The sequence below is a fragment of the Corvus kubaryi genome, unplaced genomic scaffold, assembly GCF_017639235.1.
Source record: "Corvus kubaryi isolate FWS band 111438036 unplaced genomic scaffold, C.kubaryi_AGA036_p1.0 37103, whole genome shotgun sequence".
Lineage (NCBI taxonomy): Eukaryota > Metazoa > Chordata > Aves > Passeriformes > Corvidae > Corvus > Corvus kubaryi.
This window is the reverse complement of record NW_024581029.1, coordinates 441,482-463,400: the sequence shown is the minus strand read 5'-3', so window position 1 is coordinate 463,400 and position 21,919 is coordinate 441,482. Positions and strand designations below refer to the sequence as shown.

The following is a 21,919-nucleotide window of genomic DNA, read 5'->3' as shown; positions in this document are numbered from 1 at the left end:
CATGGAAAATCCAGGCTCCAGACTTGCACACGAGGGAATACGTTACAGGCTTTATCTTGGACATCTGTCAGATCTTAGGCTGTGGTACTTGTGTTGGAAAGAACTAAGTTTGTGGCATGAAGAAAAACCTGGCTCATGCCTCTTTCTTTGCTGGTTTAGTTAGCAGTATAAAGAAGGCAGATTTTATCATTTTCAGGGTCACTGCTTCAGGAATCCATTATCTGTGTGTTTACATCACACTGAAAGAGGAAAGCAGACCGCATTGTTGAAAGCACAGAAAGTGAGTTTTCCCTTCAGTGGAATGCACTGAGTTGACTTTAAAAAAAAAGGTTAGAAAAAGATGTAGTGCTCTCCCTAAAGTACTGCAATTTCCTCCAGCAAAAGAGATAAAATGCAGTAAATTCTGTGCAGTTTTGCAGCAGACCATCCTATGGCTGTTTACTCACATCACAGGCTTGAAATGAGTGCTGCCAGTGATCTTGTTCAGGGTGGAGCTTAGGTGCAGACAATGTTGTAAATTATGCACCAGATACTCCATAAAATGCTAAATAACCATACAAAATATCGTGTGTGCTGGAAAGGGAGTGGCTTAACTCTGCTGACACAGAAGACGTCTTTCCTTGGATTAATGGGTCTTTGCTTGAGGAATGTCTACAAAGCCATTGTTTTGGGGTTGTAAGATCTTGAGGGGATTCTTGCTGGAAGGCTCTGGTGGGAACAGGGAGTGTTCTGTGGCACTGGGCAAGGCTCAAGCCCAGCAAAGGTGAACTAAATATATGTAATGTTTTAAAATTATGGATTTATCACCAGTTTTACCTCTTTCACTATGGAGGTGTAAAAACAAGTAAGAGCAGATGCATTTCAAATAATCAAATACTCATTGATAACTGTTTCACACCTCCTACATCTGGTAGGAGGGCTCTCCAGAGCAGAACAGGTGTTGGCACCACACAGATTTCTCTAACTTCTGCTCCTTCACACACTGAATTTACCCCTCTTTTCTTCACAGTTCCTACAATTATCATGTGAATCCCCAGCTTTGCACTAGATTATAGCAAGGTACTGTTTAGATCTAGTGAATGTTGAGTTTTCCTCAAAGAAAGCACTTGGGAGTATACTGTTTTGTCTAAAATAACGCAGAGCAAGTGCTCAGGCCCTGTACAGAGAGAAGTCTGAATCAGCAATGAGTAGGAGACAACTCTCTCTGATCTCCTAATTCCTAAAATAGACAGTACATGAGGTTTGGCATTGCCAGCCAGCTTCACATGAGGAGAGGAGCCAGCCTAATTCTGCCCCAAAACAGTATGGACAAAGCAAGTTCACAACATACATGATTCCCTAGGCACTCCTACATTCCACCTCTTTTAAACGCCTTGAAGTGATGATCGTAAGGAAACTCTCATTCAACTTGATGATGGTTGTGGGGTGATTAAAGCAGATTTTCCAGACCAATCCCACTGGGGCATGAAGCCAGTGCAGGTTGTGGGATTGCACTGAAGGAACCAGACCGGCTCCTTCAGCACCTGGAAGGGTCACCCGGCAGGGGATCCCAGCTCCCATTTGCCTTGATGGGCCAAAGAGAAGCAGGATGTGGCAGAAGCCATTGCTAGGAGTGAATCAAGACTGTCTTTGTGTCAAAAGAAGCCCTGAAGTCCTTTGTATGATAATCCAGGAGTTTAGCATACCCAGTCCTTGTGCTCGTGAGAATGTCAGCACAGGTGTGGGGAGAAAAATGCTTTAGCAAGTTGTGTTTCCTTTATTAAGTTTCAGTAAGTTCCTGTTATGGTTAGTTCACCCGGTCCTGGAATGATAAGTGAGCGATATTATCAGTGGTTACTATCCTCTTAAACCTAGGTGTGGAGTTTTGGTTCTCATGGCCACTTGTGCAGTAGAAAGGGATCAGGTTGCATGGCTGCAGTTGCTTGCTGCAAGTAAAGACAGAACCCCAAAACTTGTTTGTGGGAAACACGTTGCCATGGAGCTTGCGCAGGTTCTGTCAGTGGAGAAAATTTGGCGTGCTACAATGAGGAATTAATTGCAAATCAAACCAGATATGTTGCTGTTGTTACAAAACGAAGGCTGTCACCCGTGGTATGTTAATGTGGCAGGATCCTGTGGATTGTCTGGGCACGTGTGTAGGAGCTGGCAAGAAGAGGTTAATGCAAGTCAAGAATTTGGAAGGAGATCCCTGCAGCTGTATCACCTTCCAGCAAGAAGGGTGCACAGGGAAGCAGCTATCATCACTGCTCCGGGGCTCTTTCCCACCTGCTTAGCAGGACAGTGGTATTTATTAACATCTTTGGCATTCGGTAGCGTGGTGACTCTATCAGCTCCTGCCCCGTCATTGGAAAGTTGGGTCTCAGCTCCGGGGCTGTGCCCGAGGTGTGAGATTTCCAGTGGTAATTACAAATGTGGAATCTTGGGGGATGGGGGTGAGCTAGATCGGCACTCCTGATAAATCGCGGCGGAAAGCCAGCTTTTAAAGGAGCTCTGCCGTGTGTCCTGCTGTGTGGGACATTTCAGATTTGGGCATTTTTGTAATGCTGCCTTTTAGGCTGGGCATTGGCATTTTAGTGGGAGCCCAGGCTGCCTGGGAGGAAGCGCCTTTATTTTGAGCTGTGTTAGAAATGTATGTTTGAAAAACTGGACGCTGGAATAAGCTGTAGGAAAGGTGAGCTGCCTTTCCCATCACAGGTGTTTAAGATCAGTTCTAAGCTCTGGTTCATGGGAATACGAGGCTGACTGTGGTTGCACAGCACTACCTGCACCAGGAAAGGCAATGTAACTGTATTTCAGGTGTTTGGGCAAAGCCCCCTCTCTCTGATAGCAGAGCCTTTCAGCAGGGAAGCTCCTTGGCTTGGAATCCTTTGATCTGCAATGACCCAAGGAGGTTTGGCATAAAAGGAGACACACACCACTTCTGTTTTTCAGTGGTCACTGGTAATCAGCTTGGTAATATATGAATATAGGTATTGATTGGTTCCCATCCAGGCTGCAGGACAGCAGAAGAATTTTCCTGGTTTTCTGTTCACAAGCAGGGTTTGCCCACGGCTTTTCCTGCGAGAAAACCTTCCCCCCAAATCCCTGTCTATGCTCAAGGTTAAACAGGGAGCTTCTGCTGCCAACAGAGCAGTTTGCAGGAGTTGCAGCGCTGTCCTGCACTAGGGCAGAGATGCCCTGTGTGACACCAGGACCCTTGGAGTTCCTCCCGTGGGTGCCCTTTGAGCAGCCAGTTTCAGCAGCCGCCTTCCTGGTTGGGAGATTTACCTTGCTAAGGCTTTGAGTCTCCTGAGAGCAGTGACCTGCATAGCTCCAGGCGCTGATTACTGACCTGGGACACCCTACTTTGTCTACCAAATGGGTCACTGGCATTTCTTGTCATGGTAATTTCTGTTAAAGCTGAAATGCAGGGAGGCTGAATTTCATTCTGGATGAAATGTGTCTGGGTTACACCGATTTTTGGCTTTTCCCCCTCCATGTTCTCAGATCCACCAAAGGTGCAAATTCCTGTCCCTGTGGCAAATTTTGCTCGATTTTCTGGTGTCTGCAATATTCCAAAGCCTGCGTGTATCACAGCATACTTCAGTCTTCTGGTTTGGGTGAACACCTGAGCACAAGCTGCACGGTTGGAAGCCCTGTCAGATTTGCAAAGAGTTTTAAAGGGGTCTCACACTGACTTGAATGTGCATTTCTCTGATAGCTGGGCTCTTATTCTTTCCAATGCAAAGATTCCTGCAAACATATCCAAATCCTGACTCAATTTTTGGGCAAAAATTTACTTTTTCTGGTCATGGATTTTGGTACTTGTGGAGATAGAGAAGGCACGTTAAAGGATCTCAGGGTAAGGTATTTCTGCTTATGTGATCAGTGTTGATACAGGTCGAAAAGCAAACATTTAAATTGGATTTGGCTCCTCGCTGAAGTAACTGTGAACATTTACAACTTCAAACTGTTGGCTCAGGTCTTTTGTCGTCTGTTCTCTTCAGTTTTCATTTAGAATATGTTTGTAACATTTGGTTTCTTAACTGTGTGTGTAAGGAACTTAATTTAAAAACAAACAGAAATCTCTAGGTGCTCTAGCCTAATTTTTTTTTTTTTAAAAAAAGGGCAATTCTGGAGCACTTTTTGTGGCTCTGAAATGAAGTAAACAGAGCTTGTCAGCAGATATTTTCACATGGGACAGTGGGGTATTTTGAATACCCTGCGGGAGATATGTAGCCAGAGTTAAAACAGTAAAATTATTTGTGTGGTGCTCAGCTGGTGTAAATCTCCACAGCTCATGGATCTGGGAATGCAGCACATGAATCAGCCCTTGGGTGTTTCTGCATTCCATGTCTCCAAGAAGTTCCGTGTCACAGACCATCCCAGTGTTTCATGGGCATGTTGTAATCACCTGGGAGTGCAAGCTCCTATTCCAAATATTTTTCCTATCCAAGAGCCCTATTCAAATGGATTGTGGGTTTTGCCATTAACTTGTGTGGAAAGTAGGGCTATAAAACAAGCCTACGGACAGAGATGAAAGTGGTGATAAAACAACAGAACAATGGTTGTCTTCCATTCCTGAGCTCTTTCCCAATTTGGGTTTGTGATTTCCTCTTTTTCCTTAGTTTCTTTCATCTCTCTGTTTTCTGTTGGGTGCATGCCTTGACTAGTAAAGTGGGCGAGCTGCTACCTAAGCTTAGTAGAAATGGTGAAGAAAATCAAATTACAACGTGATTGACAAAATCCCTGTTCCCTCTCCCTGTACTAAACTCCTCTCCTGTGAGATCCCAGCACAGGGTGTGGGCTTTGGTAACTGCACCCCTTCTGCTCAGAGTCTGAATTTCAAATAATTTCATGAGTATTTGATTACTAGCAGCTCTGAAGGTCTTTTTGTTCCTGTTTAAGTTGAATTGAGAAGTATTAAGTATCAGTTATTAAGTAGCAGGGTATGACAATGACATTTTTTCCTCGTGTGAAAATGAATAATCTTCATTGAATAGATGGTTTTGGGAAAACTCTTACACCAAAGCTTGGGAATTAGTCTCTGTTGACTTTCAAAGCTGTGGTGAAGGAGATAGAATATCATAAATAAGGTGGTTGAGAATCTGCTTTGCTCTTCCCACAAGAAATCAAATCTGAAATTCCATTTGGAAGTTTATATCTGGGCCTGGCAGGTAACGGCCTTTATCCCAGTGTGATTGTCCAAGTGAAGTGACACTTCATCAACGATTAAAGTTGTTTAACAAGTATTAGTAAACAACTCCCCTCCCAACTCAAAATGAGTCCTTTCAAAGTAAAGGGTCATTTGTGGAGAGAGTAAGGAACTCATGGATTACTCTGCATTCCACCAGCTCTGAAATTCAGTGCAACAGGAATGAGGTGGTGGCCTGGCCTGCAGAAGCAGAGGGGAACCTGATGAGCACAGAGGTGCTGTGGGGAGCAGGGCCTCAGTCCCAGCTGCGCCTCGAACACTTCATGTCCCTGTTGGCACCCAGAGTCACTGTGGCCCTCCTGTCTTCATGGAGAGCCTCGTGCAATTAAGGGGAGCACATGAGCCCAAAATTGCCTACTGCTCCTGAAAATGCATCGAGCTGAGTCCTCACATTTGTGCCACAGGAGAAAGGCCCAGAGGGATGGGGAGCACTCATGCTTGTGACTTGTGATGTGGAGCCCGAGGTCGCGGTGGCCGGGAGAGCCCACGCTCACACAAAAGCCCTTGTGCACTTGCTGCTGGAGCGAGGGTATCCCGGGCTGAGAGCCTCCTTTGTTGGAGAGCACTGCTGTAGCCAAACTAATATTAACCAGGCTCGTAGCCCTGCTCAATGCCCCACTGTTCCCGAGAAAGGAGCTTACAGAGAAAGGCCCTTCAGTGTGCAGGGAACAGCACAGCCCAGCAGACACGCAGGCAGCCACTGGGCCATGGTCTGGGGGCCACGCTCTTGCCTTTTCAAAGGGCTTGTGAAAGAGCTGGCATTACCAAGTGGCCTTTTCGTGGGATAACTGGAAGTTCTGATAATTCTGTGTTCAGTCAAGTTTGGTTTGTTCATAAAAATATAAGCTGGAACTGGAAAGTGCAAGCCCAGTTTCACATATGTGACAAAGTGACACTGAACAGGGTCAGTTTGCTCTTTGGTGGCAATCAGTAGCATGCACAGTCCTGCACTGATTTTAGCTAAACTGTATTGAGGAGGAGGTCATAAATATGATTTTTATGCATTATTTCTATTAGCAAAAATGAGCAGTGTCATCCCAAATGGCATTGTACAGAAGGCATATTTGGTATCCCTAGCAGAGACTTCAAACATCTCTGCCTACAATATTGCCAAAATGGCCAGGCATGTGCTTCCGAGGATTGGTTTGGTTTTGAGATTAATGGTTTTAAGTTCTCTTGCCTGTTTTAGTTCTGTTGGGACTGAGTTTTCAGGCAGAGTAGCTGGAGAATTGCTCACCAAAGGGTCAGTGGAAAAAGCGCAGTGGCAAGGTACAAACATGATCTGTGTGACCACAGTACTCTAATCACAAGCAAAGGGTGACCTTATGCCTTCAAAGATTAAACAAAACAACATGTGGTTACAAAGAGATTTAAGAGTTTATCTGAAAAGAATAAACGCTGGCTGCCCAGATTTTTCTTGGAATGAAACCCCTATGGTTTAATAAAGATACCTAAATTTCACTTAATGGCTTGGCAACCTCTGCAGGAAATCAGCCAGTATGCAGCACCACTTCTCAGATAGTCTAAACCAATGCAGTCCCGTTAAAAGGAACTGCACAAACAACACAGTGCTGAGGGGTTTTGTCTCTCAAATCCAGTCCTGTACCTACATTTTTCTCAAATAACAGTTTCCCCTTGGTTTCAGCTTCTCTGTGCTAACACCAAATACTGGTTCTGCCTTCTCCTTTCAAAAAACCTCTGAAGTCCAATTCTTAATGCTCATTTTGTCCAGGAAGTGTTTCCAGTTTTTGAAAATATGACCTGATTATGATTTGGTTCCCGGAAAAAAGATAATTGAAAACCTGACCATCCCATCTGCAGTCAACTAACTACGGTTTGCTTTGGGTAATAATTAATTCTCCATCTAGTTTAGTATCTTTCCACAGTTATTTGGAGGGAAGCTAGACTTTGATAGTGCAACGGCTGCTTTTTTCAGGGTGTGTTCCTCTGTCAACTCAGATTGCCTGGCAATATAATGGGAGAGACTGCTGTGAAATCACAGATGTGACTGTACTGTGATTGCAGGCTGACATGAGTAAGAGCCATTACAGAATGGCACTTAAGGCAGGCTCTGAGTAAATAGGGGAGGTGTCTGGAAACATCAAATATTGGCGGTGTTCTGAACTTCTGACCTTTCTGTTATCCTCGTCACGGGAAGTTCAATAATTTGGGTTATCTTTACTTTTGAGCGCTGAGTGTCTCATGTTCTCCCTCCCTGTGTCTTTGTTCACCCTGTGGGATGCGAGTTGAGTTTCATCCTCACAGCCTCCCCTGGGATCAGGAACAGTGTGTCACTTCTAGCTCAAGGAAGTCTCTTCAGAAAACTGGCATTGCCCACAGACGGTTTCCTGACTGTTCCCTGGGTGATGTCCTGGCCACTGTCACTTGTGCAGGTGCACTGGTAATCTGTCAGCTTTTAATAGCAGATTAAGGGCTGGTTGCATCTGGACCTGGTTGCTCTTAGCTGTGGCCTAAGTCCTTACGGAAGGAGCTCACAGGGCGAGGCATGGAAGTTATGGAACATTTTTTCCATAAATCCCCTGCTGCTGATATATTATTAAATGCTTCTCTCTCTGCTTCTCCTCCAAAGTAAATATGTCTGATAGGGTATATAATAAAATTCCCATGATACAAAACTTATTTACTGGAGCCTTTGCTCTTAACAGTTGGCTTGCACTGGTGTTTGCCAGCACACTGATGCTAATGATGCTCTGTGCCACTTGAAAGATGCTCCTGTGTCCTCAGCGCCTGGCGCCGGCCATGTTCCAGCCAATTCCTCACTGCACATACTTTTTCCTAAATAAAAGCAGTCACAAGTTGTCCTGGAGAGGAGACAACACTTAAGGACACCTAGTATGCAAAACCTCTTACCATGCAGCATGTCCTGGCAGTGCCATCCCCCGCAGGGATGGATTGGAGCTCTGCCCTGGCGCCAGCAGAGCTGCTCCCCAGGCTGGGTATGGCAGGACTGGGACAAGCATGGAATAAAACAGCAGCTCCAAGGGGACTTCCCCCTGGTTTTCCCAAATGACTGAAATGGCTGGGCAGGGTGGTGTGATCTCTGTAGTGCCCATTTCAGGGTGCTGGGTGTGGGGCTGTCCTTTCCCTCTCCTCCAGCCTCGTGAGCGTGGCCCATCCCAGCCAGTTCCTGGCAGGTTTCAGGTGTACCTGCGTGAGCCACCTAATGCCAGAACACCTTTTGTTTTCTGTGCTGCACAACTCAGCTTTCCCTTCTGGTTTCGCTCCTGTTGCCAAGTTTAGAGACATTTCTCTGGCATCAGCTGCAGGTCACCGTGGCCTTCACATTCAGAAGTGTATTCATGGGGCTTTTCCTTTTGCATAAACATCTGGTGTATCTGAGTTACGCTGAAATGTGTGAAATGTGTGTAAGTTTGGAGACCTGAAAATCACTGAGTTGTGATTGAGGCTTCAGGAACATACAAATGAGTGTAAGATGCCATTCTGGTGCCTGTGTACCCCTGTATCTGTGTGATTTGGAGGTGTGTAAGATGGGTGCAAGCACACATAGTCTGTGCAAATGTGCAGTAGTTCTGTGCTTAACCAATACCTGAACTCTGTTCTAGTGACATTGCTGTTGCACTAACAGACAACTGGGAGCATTAATTAGACACTGAACTTTCAGAAGTTGTTTTCCTTTATTAATTGCCATTACCCCATAGTCTGTTTGGGGCTTTATTCTGTATTTTGGGGCTTTTAAAGGAAACACCACGTCACCAATTCACATTTTGAGGGGGAAAAGCCCAGAATATGGAGCCCATGTGCAACATGGCTAAAGAGGCATCAGTGAAATGACTGTTATCAGGAGTCTTTGAGTGCTTTCATAATTTCCTCATTGTGCTAAAAATGAAAGAAAGTAAGTGAAGGTAAGTTCTTGGGAGCTCTCCTAGATCCCTTCCATAGGAGCCACACCTTTGTCCCTGTGTAGGGCCTTTCAATTGTTGCAGTCAAGGCCTTGCACAATCAGTACAACTCACAAGTCCACTTTTAAGACTAGAAAAACAAGAAACAAGTGATGTTTCTGGATGAAGATACACATGTAAGGTATTCAAAGTATAATTTTACCCTAATTTCTTCAAATTTGCATCACCTTTTAAATCTCAGAGAGACCTTTGAGGGTTTCAAACAAAGGGTTTTTTTCTGGTACTGCTTTGAAAGTTATTACCTGGGCAGGAAATACTGTGCTGGAAAGGGATCTCTTTTCCCCACTCTTGCATAATTCCAAAGGCTAAAATGATTTTGCTTAAACATGCCACATTGTCCCACAAAAGCAGATCAGTAAATGACCTTTGGATTGGAATCAAACAGGCAAGTACGAAAATGTTGAGGTGAGGAGCTAGAATGCATGTGCAACTAGTTTGTGCCTCAGAATTCGCAATAAAGCAGATGTGGCATGAAAAGAAAGATTTCTTATTATTAATTGTTATTTTTTTAAATTGCCACATGGATTTCTTAAAGAACTCCTTTACTATACAGAGTGACTGGTTGGAATGTGTGTTCAAGTCGAGATCATGGTTCAGTTTTCTGGAGCTTTTCTTAAGCAAGCAAACAGGTGAAGGTGTCAGTTCTGCCTGTCTCAAAAGACACCAACTCCAGGACTTTCTTGGGAGCTCTGCATGATGGGTTTGCAGATTAGAGTCAGAGAAGATTAGGGATTTTTCCTCTAATGCTTCTTATTAGCAGTTTGTCTCAAATCTCATTAAAATTAATGCATTTTTAAAACTCCCTTTTTAGAAATAATGGCATTTTATAAATATCAAGGTTCCTTCAGTTATACAAGTGATTTTTATTGTAACCTACAGTATTTTTATTGCTGTTACTCATTCAGTTTTCACCTTTGGGATTTAGTTTGCTGGGCTATGGTCTGTCCTACCTGTGGTGGTGCTGCTTTTATGTAGTGCTGCTTTTATTCAGCATCCTGTCAGCACAGTGTAGTGCATCTGACTCTACATTATGGCACGCAATTAACAATAGTAAATTATTGTGTGGCCATGGAAACTGCAGGAACTAAACACATTGTTCAGCAAGGCTATGAATTCAGCTCTTATTAATCCCTGATCAGCACAGTGGTTGTTTAAATACATGTTCTTCCATTTAAAATATTTCTGTGATAATGAAAATTATAATTTAGCAGCAATTAATTATAATGATAACATCTCTTAGCACAGAGATTTAATATTTTGAAAGGATTAAATGCAATCATCATAGATTTCTTTATTTTCTATTCATGCTTCTCTGTCATTAAGGTGAAATTAGATTTAAACATGAAACCAACAAAGGTTTGGCATTTCTTTCATCTATTCTTCATTCTGTTTGCAGTGAGTTTTTACAGAAGCATGGTCAAAATATACCACAGCTTTGACTTTGCTTTCCATATAATGTCTCAACTTGTGCCTCAGATGAAAGAAGAGATCCCACAGCTCTCTGAAATCCCTCGGTGGGATTCCATAAGAATACTGGCAGTGCAGTCTTCTGGCCTATTCTTGTTTAAGCTTGCTGGAATTCATAGAATCACAGAATAGTTCAGGTTGGGAGAGGAGTTTATTTGGTCCAGCACACCTGCTCAGAGCAGGGGTACTCCCGTGGTAGATCAGGTTGCTTAGGGATTTGTCCTCCTGAGATCTGAATCTCCCTAACGATGAAGTCCCCACAGCCTGTGGGGGAGGTAGTGTCTCAACACCCTCACAGTGACAGCTTTCTTCTGGATATCCCATCAGGATTGCCCTTGCTTGGCTCCCCCCAGCCTTGCATCCTGGCAGGTCTCCTCTCTCCAGGGTGGTGTGTGCCACTGGAAGTGGTTGCCCACAGGGCCAGGGTTTGCTCTGGAAAAGATGGGATTCACCATGCATTTTGCTGTCTTCACAGGGAATGCTGACTCCTGAAGCCCATCTCTCTGTGGCTCCTCTCTGGTTAATGTCAGTTACAATTCTATATTTCCAAATCCCTAGCTAAGGAGGGTCCCAGGCTGGGCACACAGGACCAGTAGGAATTGCACTGTGGGAATAGCAGTGCCAGTAGTCTTATGTGAGAGCAGCTGCATTCCCTGCAGTTCTGAGAACAGGGAGGAACACTGAAAGGAAAAGAGAACAACAGAAATAATAAAACCCCCCAGCTCCTTCCTCCTACCCTTGTTTTCCTTCCCACAGACGAGCGGGAGTCCACTGTAAAAATTCTCATTCTGCTGGGTTTACTGAACATGGGAAAAAATAAGATGAATCTGATGTAGGGAAGTACCTGGCATGTTCCCTGCCTGTGCCAAGCCTTGCTCTCATCCTCATTCAACACTGTCAGTCAAAGAGTGGTTTGGACAAGTACAGAAAAATGTTTTTGTCCCCCTCAAAAATCCCCTGGCACTTCCCTGCATTATGCATATAATGTGTTTCAAAGGAAACTGCCAAGACCCCCCAGATTGTGTGTACTTGAAACAGTGCAGTGACCTCAGGTTTTCATTGTTCTTCTGTGGAAATTTCAGAGTCAGTGTCCTGGGACAGGCAGATGCTTTTTCCATGCTCCTTTTGATGAAGTGATTTGTTCCTTACGTAAGAGGGAAAAGTGGCAACAAGCACTGACATCAAATAGCCGCGAGGGGTTTGTGTCCTTTCGTGTAAAATGCCAACAGCACTGAGACATTTTCCACGTTGCTTTTTAGAGGAGGCCCATTTGAACACTGCACGCCATGAGGCCAGAAAGTTACTCCTTTATTCATCTGTTCTTCTGCTATTTTGCTGTAAATATGGTTTTGTAACATCTTTCTTCAGAAAGGAGGAAGAGAGGCCCAGAGGAGGCCACCAAGATGGTTAGAGCGATGGAGCACCTCTCCTTTGGGAAAGTCTGAGAGAATTGGGATTGTTCAGCCTGGGGAAGAGAAGCTTCAGGGTGACCTGACTGTGGCATGACAGTGCCTGAAGAAGGTACAGGAAAGGTGGAGAGAGACTATTTGCAAGGGTCTGGAGTAACAGGGCAAGGGGGGGAATGGCTTTACACTGACAGAGAGAAGGGTTAGATGGGACATGGGGAGGAAATTCTTCCCTGTGAGGGTGGTGAGGCCATGGCACAGATTGCCCAGAGCAGCTGTGGATGCCCCCATCCCTGGAAATGTTTAAGACTGGGCTAGGTGGAGCTCTGGGCAATCTGGCCTAGTGGAAGGTGTCCTGGCCCATGGCAGAGAGGTGGAACTGGATTATATTTAAGGTCCTGTCCAACCCAAAGCAGTCTGTGATTCTGTGATGCAGTTTGGGGTCCAGGCCTTGATCTTTGTGACCATTTTGTTCAGTGGTCATGTGCAACCCAGGGCAGGTGCTGGTGGTTGAGGCTGAAGGTGGGCGTAGGTGTTTCCAAGAGCAGCACGCAGAAGTGTTAAACCATTTGAATCACCCACTAGAAAGGTTGTGTTTCTATAGCTGCTTTGCATTTCATACAGAAGAGCAAGCAGTTGGTGGGGGTTCCTGGGGAACCAGAAGAGCAGCTGACTGGTTGCTGTTGCTGTAATGGGCTCTGTGATGGGTGTTCTCCACACAGGGAGCTGGACGTGTTGTGGGAGATGGTTACACAGGTTTGTATTCCAGCCCGCCCAAGTTAAACAAGCAGTTCAAACATCCACCACCAATGCAGGGAGAGTTGAGCACCTGCTCCTCTAAATCTGCTTAAATGTGTCATCTTCATCTTCTGAATGGAAACAAAAGTTAAAAATCACAAGCTGAGTTCTTCCACCAGTTTAATCTGTTAAACCCAGATGACTTTTATATTTATTTGCTGTGGGAGGCTTTACAATGACTTTTTGCAGATGAACATAATCATTCCTGTACATGAATCTGCATCTGGCTTGTGGAAGGTTTATTTTTATGTTGCTGACACCAAAATGTCATAAACTCTGTGTAAAAACGAAGACAATGGAAGGACCTGCCCTTCCACACCCCGTAATGCTTGGCTGGCTCCTGGACATTGTTCTGTGCATCATGTTTATGTGAGGGAGGTTTAGTGCCATCAAAGACAGAAAGCAGCAGAATTGTTTGTTCCACCTGCTCCATTATGTAGCTTTCCCTTTTTTATTTTCCAGAGCATTTTCAGCAGTGAAAGTGGTCACATGCTGTAATGTTTGTTAGGGAAGGGTAGATATTTAATAGGATTTAGTAGCTGGCTGGTGCTTCCTAGTAAAAGCAAAAGGATTGCTGAACACACCCCTGGTTTCTCCACAATTGTCTCCATGTAGCAGAGTTGGGAAAGCAGCAAGGATTTTGCTCCTAATGAAATCGCCAGCTAAACACAGCACAAACAAAATCCCCTCATTTCTTTGTCAACTTTAACATTTGCATTCAAGTTCTTGTTTAAGTCATGCTGGAGCATGTAAAAGCTTTGGTGTGATCTCACCAGTTTGGATGGGAAGTCACTCCACAGATTACTTTGTGCCATAAAATAACCATTAACAAATGCATCCTATTTGCATCAGAATGATCAGCTGCTCCACTCCCATTCCTCCGTGGTAAACTGTTGGCAAGATTAAAGTGAAGGAGATGCCTTTTTCTAAGCACTGGACCCACGTGTATCATGTTCTCTGTATGTCGTGTAAATTTGACTCCTTGCAGGTTTGGTTCTAGTTTTTTCCTTGTCCCTGTATGTGTGCACTATGGACTTGTGTTTTCTACATTAAGCTCTGTTTTTTCCATTTTTATCAATCCCAGTTTTCCTAACCTGTCATCTGCAGCTGGAGAAAAGCAGCGTCCACTGCTTAGTTTATTGCTATAGGACACTTCAATGTTAAGAGAAAATTTCCTTTTCTCTACTGATAGTTAGTAGTGATCTTTCCTTGTTCCTTCATTTTCCTCCCTATGGATCAATTCCAATATATTTCCATTTAGACTCTCAGTGCCTGGCTGTGCATGCTTATGCATTGTTCTCTGGGCTTCCTGATGCCGTAAGGACTAATACAGCATGTGTGGGACCATGTGGAAAGGCCATCATTTTGGGAGTGTTTACTCAAGCAGGTGTTTCTCTCCTCAGCTGATCCTCAGTGGATACACTGAGGTGCGTTTTCCCCTCTGGGCTATATTTAGTGGTGCATCAGTTGTGTGCTTTGCATAGCTACACACCCCACAAGCCGCAGTCCCACAGTGGGTCTCCCCCAGGGTGGGGTTCTGCTGGGCTGAGGTGGGAACAAACCCAGCCTCAGCCTCCTTCCCCAGCCTGGGGCACAGCCCAGGGCTGCTGGCAGTCCCCAGCCTTCTCTGAGCACACAGCCCTCGGTTTGGACAGGGAATTTAAGGAGCAGGAGCCACCAACACTGTTTTGTTTGTCAAGATGCTGCTGGAGTGGTGGCCAAAGGAGCTGTGTCAGACCCACTGAGGACTCTGTGTGCCTCAGGGCCAGGTCACTCCATTTAAGCCTGCCTGGAACACCAGAGGTTGGACCCATGTTAGAGTTATTTCATGTTCACTATCGCTCTTTTCTTATTCCAATAAACAGTGAAGGTTATCACAGCACATCCATTCATGTTGTTTCCTGATAAAATCTTGTTTGATCACCACATTCTGGTCCCAGTAGCTGATCTGCCCTTCTCTCAGGCTTCTTTCTCAACTGAAAAACCTCTAAGCACAGCTGGAATTTGTGAAGCTGTGGATATTACTGGTTATTTCACTCCACATCCTTGCATCTGTGAGAAAGCTTAGGGTGATATCCTGCACCCTGAAAACCAACAGCAATGGGAACGTTGTCCTGTGAAAGGAAGCTCTGTTTTCTCTGTGCTCTGTTAAATGAGAATATGATCTGGGAAAATCTGGGAAGCTGTGGATAGTGGATATTAGCAGAAGTGGTGTGCCTAGAGCAGCACTCAGCTGATCTCTGAGTTAGTGGGTGCAGCAGTGCTTCATGTAGGACACACACTGGATGCTATAGTGAAAAAAATAATCATTTTAAGCTGGAAAAATTACTTCCAGCATGGAAATATAAGATGTAAACCTGCAAGAGACAGAGCTTTTGGAGTCAGGGATTAAAAGTTATCTGTAATTTGTCTTGCTTGAGGTATTGCAGGGATCCATGGACAGTGACAGTGCCTAGAGCAGCTGCCCTCGGGCTGGACTCAGCAGGGAGGCTGTCAGTGCCGCTGATGGCTGGGCTGTCCTGAGGGGCTGAGAGCCCAGCAGCAGTCCCAGACTGCTCCTTTCAGCTCTTCTTTTTGTGCTCCACTTTCCCTGTTTGGGCTCTTTTGGGAGCATCCCCTTTGCTGTGTGGAGGCCTTTGCCCCTGCCCAGGGGCTGGTGGGAGCTGTCCCACACCCAAAGTCATTGCAGGGCTGGCAGCAGCGTGGCCCAAGCAGATTTACCATTCTGTTTGAAAGGGATTCAAGGTCAGTTTGTTGGAAATGTGGTTTGACTGGTATGGAAGCGAGCAGGGTGTCTGGAAGCGGTGTTTAGCAGGCAGGTGGTGGCACAGGTAACCTTTGCCACAGCTTCGGTCAGCGCTGCTGCGCGCGAAGGCCCTGGGGCCCGTAACGCCTCCTGGCATGTGGGAGTGCACGGGGTCACGGGGCCCACGTTGGTCTCGGTCTGCTCCTGCAGCCCTGCCTTTCCCAGGGCAGTTATTAAAACAAGTTCACCATTATTCTGGCACAGCCCTATTGAGTTCACCCAGCAGAGCTGAGTGTGTGACAAGGGGGAGGTGTATGTGACCCTGGTACCACTGTCCCACAATGGGGACTCAGTGACTGAGCTCTGGGCTTTCAGAAAGTTGACTGCATTTTTGTCAGGATTTTTTCTTATCAAATTAGTGGAGGAAGAAGTGTTTCCCCCCAAGCGAGGAAAGGGCTAGATGCCTGTTTGTGATCCTGTCCAGCTCAGTTTATGCTTTCAGTGTACAAATTCTGGTTTATTTATTAAACTCCTAAACAAAGTCAGTCCTTGATGCGTCACAATCACAGCATCAGAGTTTGCAAGCCTGTCTGGTGGCAGCATTGTCATGGGGCCTTCCGCATAAAGGAAATTTCCTTCCCAGTGTTGCTTCAAGATAAGTTGGATTCTCTATTATCGATACTGCTCTGAGAGTGGCTTCCGTTTTCCTGCTGTTCATGTTTTGCATGTTGCTCATTTCTCTTTACCCTTGGGAAACAAATGTTTTCACAAGCTGTAGGACACTTGGAGCTCCACCCATATCCTCTCGTTTTAATTAATCTTCAAAATCCATAACTGTGTTTTTGAAAGTATGAAGGACATTTGTCAAAACCATCACATGACGTTCGTAAAGAGCACTCAGGGCCCATGGCTGATGTTAAATCCCCGGAGTCATCACTCATGGATGTACCTAGTCCTTACTGTGGAGGTTTTTGCACATTAAGAGAGTCACAGTTGTGTTGTTTGCTTAACCAAATTGTCAGGGCTCTAAGCCCATTTCTGTATGTATCTTTCTTTTCTTCTTTACAACCAAAATTTCTTGGTTTTAATTCTGTGTGTGTTTTAACCTGAAACCCCAGAGCAGAAAAATAGTTTATCAGTTAGAAAGGGTTGATAAAAGCATTGCAAAAACCTGCTGTCATTGTGAAACACCATGTAGAAATAATCAGGAGAGGTTTTAACATGACCAACTCCAGTCACGCCACTTTCCAAATGGGCTTGGTTTGCTTTCCCACGTTGTGGGAGTGCAAGAGGAGTGAAGTGATGCAGGGTAAGAAGGGCTGTGCCTTCTCCCTCCAGGGGCTTCTCTGGCTGAGAATATCAGGGGGAATTAGAGCTGTGCTCCGCCTGTGCCAAGTGCGGGATAAAGCCCGGCCTTCCTGGGTGACTGCCCCATTAGGAGCCTGAAAGAGCTGCTGTGTCTCTCCAGTGGCATTTTTCTGACATAAGTTGCTGGTTGTCCCCAAAACTTGGCAGTGGCATGTGGGGCCTGGCCCTTGTGTGGTGCCACAGGGTTTTCCCACAGGGCTGCACCCGTGAGGATCTCCCTGCTTTGGGCCCTGCTTGCCATAAATCAGAGGAGAGATGGAAAGAAAGTGAAAAGCCATGAATAGCTCCAGCACTGAACTTGCTGGAGCTCATGTGAAAGGACGACTGTAGGCTCAGCACGAGGAGTTAGCGCTGGAACCAGCACAGCTGTGGTCCCAGTAGAGACTTTCACACTATTTTTAAGTGGTGGGACCAGCAGGGAGGAGGCCGGTGCCACAGATGGGTGGGGATCAGGTGAGAGGAGCTCAGGCAAGAGCGAGCTGGGGCGGGGGCAGAGGTGGGGAGGCAGAGAAACCAACCGGGCCCTGCAGCCTCTCGCTGTAAACAGGAAATCGAGGCCACCGAGAGCAAGGCTGAGGAAACGGGAAGGCAGAAGGGGAGAGGCAGCGACTGGCTTTGAACTCTAGAGTAAAGAAAGCACTTCCTAACGGCACCACCATCGGCTCCCCCAGCACAGAGGGCCTCCAGCCAGCCTGGGCTCCCATCTTCTCCCTCCCTGATAGTTCACTGTGCTTGAGGATGCTGAGGCATTACTCCAGACAAGGAGTCAGTCAAGCTTTCTCGGGTTTTTTCCCTGAGTCCCCACTGCCTGAAGAATGCACTTTGTCCTTCTTTGGGGCTGCTGAAAGTGCTGGGGTGGTAAAGCTTTTTGGGAAAGCAGCTCCTGAGCCACATGGACGCTGTCCCCAGGAGGGACCCATCTTCCCTGTCCTGGAAGGGCCGCTTGCTCTGTTGGCTTCCTTGACTTGCTTTCAACACTAGAAGGTCCCAAGCTGGTGTCAGTTAATACCACGGCTCCAAAGGTTTCACAACATGACTTGTTGTGTCACTGCATTTCCCACATCATGTCTTTCATCCGTTCAAAATTAGGCCCTGACTCTTTATCTCCTTTTACTAAACACACGTGGATGTTCTTTTCCCACTCTTTACTTTCACTGTGACCCCAGATTGGGAGGGTTATTGATAACCATAATTTTTGGCCAAAGATTTTTTTAATGGTTGGCTTTAAGATGGTATTTGATAGCTTCCTTGTTTTACATCATATTTTGTATATCCAGCTCTATTTTCATGATCCTGTACAGTGGCATTTTTCTTTGGAATGAATGTAAGCATAGGGATCACTGAATGTTGTGTTTCTGTGTAGAGACTACAGTGATTAAATAAACAAACTTCCTGAGCTGTTTTGGGGCTTGTTCAAGCTGGTGAAGGGAGACATAATTTCTGTTGGAATTTTCTTTTAAAAGCACCAACTCTTGCAAGGTTTCTCTTCTGTGACTAATTTCAAAAAAACCCCTTAAAATAAAGGCATGGGTTACTAGACAAGCAGATATGCAAGAACAGCATTCCCAGGCACTTGCTATAAATAGTTCATAAAATATATATTTAAAGCTGGTAGACACTAGTTGCAGTTCCTGCTGATTTCCTGTGCTTTTCCTCTATCACAGGGATCCTCTGCTCCACACAGAGTGAGGGCAAACACAAGTAATGCAAACTGTCAGTTCACCCAAAGCATGTTGTTTTGTCCCTAACCCCACCTTTGACAGCTTTCCAAGCCACATTTGTAATTTCACACCTTACAGGTAGGTAAAAGCTGTCAAAACGGGGCAGTTTCAGTGCTGTAGCTTTGGTCATGTCCAACCACATGGGTAGGAAGGACAAGTTCAGAAATAAGTGGGAGGAACGGAAATCTTAGGGTGGGGTTTGTGCAGTTGGGCAAACCACCACACAATTCAGGCTGCTTTCCCTCCCACTCACCACTGTTCTGTTATCTGATTTCTCTTCTTACTGTCTTTTCCTCTTTTACTTCTTCCCCATCTTTCTGTCCTCTTTACACTCAGCATCTTTGTCATCCCACGTCACCAAGACTGGATTTTTGCTGCTGTCTCCAAGGTCCTGGGGTCAGTGACTGGTTATGAATGTGCTGGGACCATGCCTCTACCATGCTGCACTGCCAGGAAGGGAGCACATCCTTCCTTTGGAAGGACAGCATCCACCAAACCCCTGGGCAGTCATATCTGGAATGTTCTCTGTGTTTCAAGCAACATTCTTGGAGCTTTCAGAGCTGGGGATGCTGTAGTTTAGGATTAACCTGTCTTCATGTCCTGTTCCTGCACATGACAACAACTTTATAGAGACTGATGGGAGGCTTGGAATCTTGTCTGCCTGGGAAAGCAGAGCACTTCCATTCAGCTGTCTAACTGTAGCTTTCAGAGTCCGAGTCAGAGCACCTGTGTTTTGACAGATTTGGTCTGCAGTATTTCCCAGCTCAGTGAAATGACTTTTGGCTAACAAGGAAGGGCTTCATCCAAAGCCCTTGGCAAGAGAATGTAACCACAGAGATGTATAATGTTTTCTGTCTGAGAGCTCTAGGCTTGGCAGATAGCTGGGTAGGAGTTTGGGAATTAATGTGGACTGCAGTGAGCCTGTGCAGTAAGAGAGCTCCCACAGCCAATGTTTTCCTCTATAAACAGTTGTGAAAGACTCTGGGAAGGTGGAAAGAATCTATTTTCCTATGGCTTGATATAAATGCTTGTCTACCTCAGGCATGCAGTTATGGAAAAATTCATCTTGACATTGTGTAAATACAGTTATAAATGTTGAATCTGCAAATAAATATTGTCATGAGAAGGGAAAACGTCAGTGGTAAGCTTTGGTCTCTGCTCTCTGTCATACCTGTCTTAATCCAAAATGACTTGTGGTATTTTGGGGGATCTGTTGTGGATTTGTGTGTGTCTTCCAGAGCAGGTGAACTCAGCAGGTGAAAAACGGTGGGTTTTCAATGAAAAGTCCTAATTTCATCAATGATTCTCCAAAAAAGACAAGCCATACCTTTGATTTAACCTTAGGTGTTTGAACATCCCATTTGCACATGGAAACATGAGCTGTGATTCATTTCGAGTAAGGTTGTGTTGTTTTCCCCACAGATGAACGTGAGGCAGTTCAGAAGAAGACCTTCACAAAGTGGGTGAATTCCCACTTGGCTCGTGTGTCCTGCCGAATTACAGACCTGTACACTGACCTTCGAGATGGGAGGATGCTCATCAAACTCCTGGAAGTGCTTTCAGGAGAGAGACTTGTAAGTGCTTATTGATATCCATTGGGGGGGTTTGGTTTGGGTTTGGGTGGGGTTTTGTGAATCCTTGGCCCAACTGCAGTACAGGAAATCTGAGTGCTGAGGGTTCAGCACTGAAAATGTCTTTTTATATATTAAAGGAAAAAAAAAGGGCTCTATTGCTTCAGCTGGATCCAGACACCATTAAAATGCCTTCCTACCGGCTTCAGTGAGAATCAAAGGATGCCTTCTTCAAAGGTTCCTTGCTGGTAACATGCTGAGTGCTTCTAGCAGCATGTTCCCTGCTCCCAAATCTGATAGGCACAGAGCACAAAATGTTCCTGAGCCCCTTAGATCCCTCGGTGGTGGTGAGTTAGGTGTGCTGGGGGACGTTCCTGGGCCCTGTGGGCAGTGGCCCATTTTTCTGCTAACAAGCCCTGCACTGATGCAGGTGTGCGGGCCTGGCACATCCCTACTCCCTTCCTGGAGGGTGCCAGGGGTGTGCACACAACAGTTGGAGAGGGCCACGCCACCCTGGGAGTAGCTGGAGCTGTGGTGTTCATTGCACCCAACTGCTCAGGAATGTCCCTGAGTGTACTTGATTTTACTCAGATAGATAAGGCTTGGGCTTTCTTTGATTGGGGGAATATCTAAAATCAGTTTAAATAAATGGGTGAAATTCTTTCTTTGGGTGTGCTGAGGCACCCCCTTGGTACCAGCACAAGGAGTGGTGAGTAAGAAAGTCCTTGTAGTGAAAAATGCTGCTGCACAACAGGAAAACTGGGTGCCAGGAAATGGCTGGGTATCAGCTTCTCCTTCGGTTCCTTAAATGATGGCGATGCTCTTAACTGCCTAATTTAGAGAAATCTTTTCAAAGAAATACGGGTCTTTAGCTAAGACCCAAGGCTTCAGGGGGCTGGGTAATCACTTGTCATCAAGCTCTCCTATTAGTGGAGCTCCATGGCTTAAGACTCTGGTTAATGAGTGGAACATATGGCCCAGTGTAGTGTGTGTGTGCGGGAGGCAGGAGAGGAGCTTTCTGTGTGCATCTGGGAGGGCGAGGGAGCTGTGACATGCACAGAAGTGCCTGTGTGGATGGGGTAACAGATCCTGGTGTTCATCAGCTGCAGTTTGCTCAGAGCCCCTCTCTGTGTCTGCCAGACTGCTCACCTCAGCGACGTGTTGGGTTTGACGTGCTCACTGCGGGTAGCAGGTGTTCCTCACACAGGGATAGTTGAGACCAACATGCCCCATTATCTGAGGGTTGAGACACCAACTGTGTCACCTCTGGTTAAGTCTGCCTGTCTGCCTGCCAAGATTTTCAGCAGCAAATAGGAAGCTCAGAGCAGTCCCATGACTCTGGCTGCGCCGTTCATTTACATTTTTCACTCCAGGTTTTGGAAAACGCAAGCAGCGCTGAGGCAGCTGCGGGGTGGGGAGAGGGCAGGAGACTCCGTGGAGCTGCACTTGCATCATCGCTTGTGTCTGGCATTGGCAGCTGCCTGCACCACCACACATTCTTTTTGTAGCTTCCTTATCGCAGGCTGGAGGACAGCAGGCTCTGTTTGAACAGTGCATTCCACCACACCTTCCTCTGCAAACAAGAGTAAACGTAATGCACTAAACCTTGAGACAACTACACACACCAAAAGTATTCTAGGAGGATCTTACACACACCAAAAATATTCCAGGAGGATTGCCACACAGCATCTACTTGCTGTTGCTCTT

The 21,919-nt window shown here is 45.7% G+C and overlaps 1 protein-coding gene across 3 annotated transcripts in view; it reads left to right on the top strand.

Moving 5' to 3' along the window:
- Positions 1–21,919, top strand: part of SPTBN1 (spectrin beta, non-erythrocytic 1) — a 116,709-nt gene that overhangs the window by 49,154 nt on the left and 45,636 nt on the right. For all 3 annotated transcript variants that reach the window (XM_042021064.1, XM_042021065.1, XM_042021066.1), the window contains one exon: positions 20,064–20,215. In XM_042021064.1, the coding sequence (XP_041876998.1) occupies positions 20,064–20,215 (152 nt within the window). The remainder of the gene's footprint in view (positions 1–20,063; positions 20,216–21,919) is intronic.